Source organism: Notothenia rossii, assembly GCF_949606895.1.
Source record: "Notothenia rossii genome assembly, chromosome: 8".
In the NCBI taxonomy this organism is placed as follows: Eukaryota; Metazoa; Chordata; class Actinopteri; order Perciformes; family Nototheniidae; genus Notothenia; species Notothenia rossii.
In genome coordinates this window covers 54584091-54590090 of record NC_136906.1, presented here as the reverse complement: position 1 = coordinate 54590090, position 6000 = coordinate 54584091, and the positions used below count along the sequence as shown (strand labels likewise).

The window sequence follows — 6000 nt, the reverse complement described above, 5'->3', positions numbered from 1 at the left end:
AGGTAAGGGGGAACAGGTGGAAACAATCAGGGGCGGGGCAGACGCTGACGATGGCGGGAAACACACAAAGGGAGGAAGTAAGGGGACCTGAAATGAGAGACAAGAGGTAAGTACAAAAATAAAACAGGAAGTGCAATGACAGGACTAGACAGGTGAACAAAAGGACTTTACTAAACATAAATCTAACCTGGGCTATGAACTAAACGTGAAACAATAACATGAACCTGATTAACATGACATGAATAATTTAGCAGACATGACGGGATGTTACATATTGTCCTGAGGCTGTAAGGGTGATGCCCCATGATCACAAAATGACACCTCTAGAGTCTGAGTGCCAAGGACCTCATATTATGTATGTCATTAATGTTACATCACCCATTATAACAATTTGCTTTCCTTTTTTCTCTTCTCTTAACTGAATAGCACTGCCTTTAATTATAATAAAATGTAAAGTCCTTTTCCTGCATCATTTTAAGACTTAACCCTAAAGCCCAACAATAGAAACATTTATGTTTTTGACCTTTCAGATGTTGTTGAGCCTCTGGAGCAGAAATGAAAGAGTTTTCACATGTTTTACATTTTGGTACGTTTTTAGGGAAATGTTGTAATATTGCAACGTTGGGCTTAGGTGGGAGCAGAATTCCTGTATTTCTATTCACATTGTCTGAATAAATATATTGAACTACTAATGGTTGATTTGCAAGATTGATTGATTGCTTACTTAGCCCTATATCAGTATATAGCATGAATAATAATCACACATCAGTCATATTTGTTATGAATAGTCATTTATTAAATATGAACACAATGGTAGTCCAAAAAACAGTTTCTGTCGTCAGAAAAGCACAGACGGACATCACACTTGGTGCGTTGGGTGTTTGTGTACCTTTACTGCAGTGTCTGCAGCGTCCTCTCTTTGTCTTCACTGGAAAATGTGCCACTAGGTCCTTCCGTACATCCAGTGGAGGCTGTGATCTCTTGGATGGGGCCCCGTTTGGTGGACTCCCATCACCTGAGGATGGTCTCTTCTGAGCAATAAACAGGCTCCTTGATGTCACAGTTGCTGCTGGGTGTTTTCATGGGAGTTGTGTTCACCTGATTAGAACAAAAATGCATTAGGATACAAGTCAAAAATATTACAGTGAAATATAATTAAAATATTACAAACGGCAAATAGCAGAAATGCATTCTTACCAGGATGAGAGAGGATGCTAGATCTGCCTGAAACTCTCTCGTGGTCAGGATCTCCTGCTTTGCCATCTTTAGAGCTCTGCAGTCCCGCTTGTAGAGGAGCCAGGCGTTGATCACAGCAAGGATGATGGTGTGCCAGAAGATGTACACGTACCAGCGTCTGGACTTCATGGGGAACTTATATTTGGCCGTAAACGAGTCCAACAAATCCACACCTCCCATGTACTTGTTGTACGTAGCCACAATGGAAGGCCTCTCAACTTCAACATAGGTTTTGTTAGCTTTGTCCCAGCGTTGAATGTTCTGCACAGGGTGTGGTCCAGCCAAGGATGAGACAAGTGTGACCGCTCTGCTGTCATACCATTTGACAGCAAAGATGTTGTGGTTGGTCTCCACTCGGATGTCAAAGCTTCCTCTCCCTTTTTTCTTCAAGCTCTTCTCCTCTTCAAGGTTGCAGTTGGGTAAGCGCACCTGCCTGGCTGTTCCCACATAATGAATCCCGTGATCAAGGAGCTTCACTACCAATTGGACACAGGTGAAGTAGTTGTCTGCGTAGATCTTATAGTTCTGACCTACTGGAAGCGTGGAGGCAAGCTTCATTACAACATCACCCGACAATCCAAGTTCAGACTCGGCTCGTATCCCATTGACACTGCCTTGGTACGCATCAAAGTCACAGATCATTCCAGAGATTCCAGTTCTCACCCACTTTCTCCGTTTTGGATGGCAGCAATCACATCCTGCACACCGAATCGATGACCTCTCTTTGCTGGCTCTGATGACACAGTGGTGAGTAAAGGTGTGTCAGAAAAAGAAGAACGAATATCAAGCTTTTTTTCAAAGTGGTTAACAAAGTCGCTTGACAGAAAGGAGGAGGGGGAAGGGGCTTTAGGGGGGTCCAAGAGGGTGGAGAAGATGGAAAATAGTTTTTTGGGATTGGAATAGGAAGATTGGATCTTATCTTGAAAGAAAGTGCTTTTTGCCTGAGAGATCGAAGCAGAGAAAGAGGAGAGGAGAGCCTGATAGGTTAGGAGGTCGTCATGGTGTTTGGATTTCCACCGTTTCCGCTCTGCTGCCCGAAGGATGGTTCTATTAGCACGTAGTGCGTCATTTAGCCAGGGATCAGGAGGGGACTGACGAGCCTGCCGAGATGTGAGAGGACAGAGAGAGTCAAGAGAGGATGAAAGAGTAGAGAGGAGAGTTTCTGCAGCAGAGTTTGGAGGCAGGAGTTGGAACGAGTCAGAGAAAGGGGGGGCTGAGAGCACCGATGAGGCAAAGGTAGAGGGGGAGAGGGAACAGAATTAGAAGAGATTAGTTTGTTATGTTTGGAAAAGGGGTAGAGAGAATGAAATGAAGAAGTGATCGGAGGTGTGAAGCGGGTTTACAGAGAGGTTAGACGCAGTGCAGTTCCTTGAGAATATGAAATCAAGGACATTGCCAGCGTTATGAGTTGGTGGGGATGGAGACAGTGAGAAAGCAAAGGTGGTTAACAGAGATGTTAGTTCGTCTATCTTCCCTGTCTGGAGGTTGAAGTCTCCGAGAAGTACAGCGGGAGGGCCAGTTTCAGGGATGTGTGAGAGGAGATTATCTAACTCCTCCAAGAGGTCTCCCAAGGCGCCTGGTGGACGGTAGAGAACAACAATGGTTAAATGTACAGGATGGGTTACTTTGACGGCATGGAATTCAAAGGTGGAAGGAGTGAAGTTAGGTAGCTTGAAGAGGGAAAAGCTCCAGTTGGGAGAGAGCAGGAGACCAATGCCACCTCCTCTGCCAGTGGGTCTGGGTGTATGGGAGAAGGAATATGGAGAGAGCTGCTGGGGTGGATGTGTTGGAAGGAGTAATCCAGGTCTCAGTGAGAGCAAGGAAATCCAGAGACTGCAGGGAAGCGTAGCCAGAGATGAAGTCAGCCTTAGGAACAGCTGACTGGCAGTTCCACAGGCAACCTGAAACTAGATGTTGGATCTCAGTGGAGCATGTGGGATAGACGAGAGCAGGTTACAACGATTAGGAGATGCACGGGGCCAGTAATAATTGCAAGAAGACACATGAACAGGAATGGAGAAAATACACATGTTTTTAGCAAGAGTGGATCAAGAGAGTCCTTTCTGGTCTTGATAGCACCACCCATTTCTGCTTCTGCTGGTGGTGGTTCCCACGGCTGAAGACTGCTATCCACCTGCTGTTAGAGGCCTACTCCCACCTGTTGGGTGCTACTGTGCGGGGGAGGCCTGGTCTGGAGATACCGCGGAGAAACCGGAGTGTTGCCACACTGCTGCTTGCCTATTTCCTTGCTGCTGTCCTGACGTGGTTTTGCTTCGGGAACATCGTGGATGCTGTTGAGCTGGACTGGGAAAATGGCAAATGTCGTGTTTCTGCTGTGCCATTTTTTGACTGTGCTGGACAAGGAGAAGTTCGCTAGTCATCCTGAAAATTCTGCTGGATTCGGGTCCGTTCTGCCGCCCGCAGTGGACATCCCCTGTACAGGTTCGGATGGGTTGCACAAACAATTGCTAGTTGCACTGTCGCGGACATTCATTTCGTCAAATGTCTGTATTTCTCATATGCCTGCCACAATGGTCCTTCAGAATTGTTTTTTGAACTCTAATCTCACTTTTGCGAAGTTTGCTGGTGACTCTAGAACAGCTGAAAATGTATGTGTGTTGATTAAGAGGAAAAGGTGCTTGGTATTTTTATTGTTGTTACTATCAGGAAATGTACAGCCAAATCCGGGTCCACCTAGTAGTTTTAGTCAAATAGCTACTCCTGCTGATTTTATTTCTAGATCGGGGTTAGGTTTAATTCATTTAAATGTGCGCAGTCTGTTACCTAAATTAGATTTTGTCCGTATTTGGGCGAGTTCAACTGATGCTGATGTCATTGTCTTATCAGAAACGTGGCTAGACAAATCGATCTTGGCCTCTGACATTTACATAAATGGTTACAATGTATATCGCACTGACCGTCCTAAAAAAGGTGGTGGCGTTGCCATTTATGTGAAAAATAAGTTTTGTGTAACAAAAATGGTTTCCAAATCTGTTAGTAAACAACTAGAATTTTTAGCTGTGAATGTCGAAGTAACAAAGGGTCAACAGGTCATGGTGGTGGGTTGCTACAGGGCCCCCTCGGCTGTCAAGGACTCCTTATCTTCATTGGCAAAACTGTTATCTCAACTTTCCTACAAGGAAATAGTGCTGCTTGGTGATTTTAATTGGGACTGGTTAACTTCTGTGTCAGAGGATTTTAAAAACCTGTGTACCTCTTTGAACATTACTCAGATTATAGACAGTCCTACTCGCCCAAATATTAAGTCCCCAAATAAATCCTCCTTAATTGATCTCATTTTAACAAATGTTCCATATAAATACTCATCTGTGGGAGTATTTGCTAATGATGTGAGTGACCACTGTGTTGTAGCCACAATTAGTGACACTAAGGTCCAAAAAGTTAAACCACGCATCATCACAAAGAGAGATAAAAAACACTTAGTGGAGCAGGGTTTTTTACATGATCTGTTTGATTTTGATTGGGGAAAAATCGATCTGTGTGCTGATGTAGAAACTGCATGGTCTTATTTTTATCTTGGTTTTATAAAAATTATAGATAAACATGCACCTCTGCGTAAATTTAGAGTGAAGGGACGAAACAATCCCTGGTTTTCTGCTGAACTGTCCAGTCTCCTTCATGAGAGAAACAATGCCTGGGCAAAGGCTAGGAAATCAGGCTCAGAGGTAGAATGGCTACGCTTTAGGCAGCTAAGGAATAGCTTTACTTCACATGTCAAAAGTGCTAAGTCAAAGTACTATTTGTCAGTTACCACAGAAAACCTGAATAATCCTAGGAAATTTTGGAAAGCCATAAAATCGATTTCCACTGGTGATATCCCAAATGAGCTACCTCCGTACCTCACCACAGCATCTGGCATTATATCAGACAAGGCCACCATGCTAAATTGCTTTAATAAGCATTTTGTCTCTCTCTCTCTGTTTGATTCTGTCACTGACTGTGCTTCTGCTTCTGTGAACGCTCCAGTCCTTGACTCTGAACAATGTGGTCTGGAAAACCCTTTCAGTTTTACTCCTTTAACTGTTGGTATTGTCCATGAAGCTTTATCCAAGTTAGATCCTAGGAAACCGGCTGGCCCGGACAACGTAGAACCTTTCTTTTTAAAGATACCTGCAGATTTTATTGCTCCACCTCTTACTTCTCTTTTTAACCTCTCCCTCAGCACAAATACAATTCCTAAAGTATGGAAGTCTGCTTATGTCCTGCCTCTACTGAAAGGAGGGGAGGCAACTATTTTAAATAACTATAGGCCAATCTCTAAATTGTCAGTTTTGGCTAAGGTGCTCGAACGACTTGTGAGTGAACAAGTAAAGGAGTTTTTATGTATAAATGATATCCTGTCTAAACATCAGTCAGGCTTCAGGAAGAAACATAGCACCATCACTGCAACAATGAAAGTGGTAAATGATATTACTAGTATGCTAGATAATAAACAGAGTTGTGCAGCTCTGTTTATTGACCTTTCCAAAGCGTTTGACACCGTTGATCATCGCGTCTTAAAACAGAGGCTACTCAGTACTGGCATATCCAGCCATGCAGTGGGGTGGTTTGTGAACTACCTCTCTGAAAGGTCCCAATGTGTTCACTTTGATGGGCTGTCTTCTGAGTGGTTAAACATTGCTAATGGTGTTCCTCAAGGTTCTGTTTTAGGTCCACTTTTATTCTCCATATATATCAACAGTTTAGGTGAAAATGTGGATGAAGCTACTTTACATTTTTATGCGGACGATACCGTGATGTATT

At 43.6% G+C, this 6000-nt stretch overlaps 1 protein-coding gene across 1 annotated transcript; it reads right to left on the bottom strand.

The window, feature by feature from the left end:
* Nucleotides 1-542: 542 nt before the first annotated feature.
* Nucleotides 543-2777, bottom strand: LOC307015225 (piggyBac transposable element-derived protein 2-like). The gene is made up of 2 exons (XM_079643718.1): nt 1198-2777; nt 543-1098 (listed from the first exon to the last, which is right to left on the bottom strand). The coding sequence occupies exons 1-2, from the start codon at nt 1876-1878 to the stop codon at nt 1012-1014; spliced, it is 768 nt and encodes a 255-aa protein (XP_079499844.1). The 5' UTR covers nt 1879-2777; the 3' UTR covers nt 543-1011.
* Between the last annotated feature and the right edge of the window lie 3223 nt (nt 2778-6000).

Bases quoted from the DNA above. Each gene is read 5' to 3' on its own strand.
- LOC307015225 (XM_079643718.1), bottom strand. From the start codon at position 1,878: ATGATCTGTGACTTTGATGCGTACCAAGGCAGTGTCAATGGGATACGA. The intron at 1,099-1,197 runs GTAAGAATGCAT...TGTTCTAATCAG, and splicing joins TAGCATCCTCTCTCATCCTG to GTGAACACAACTCCCATGAA.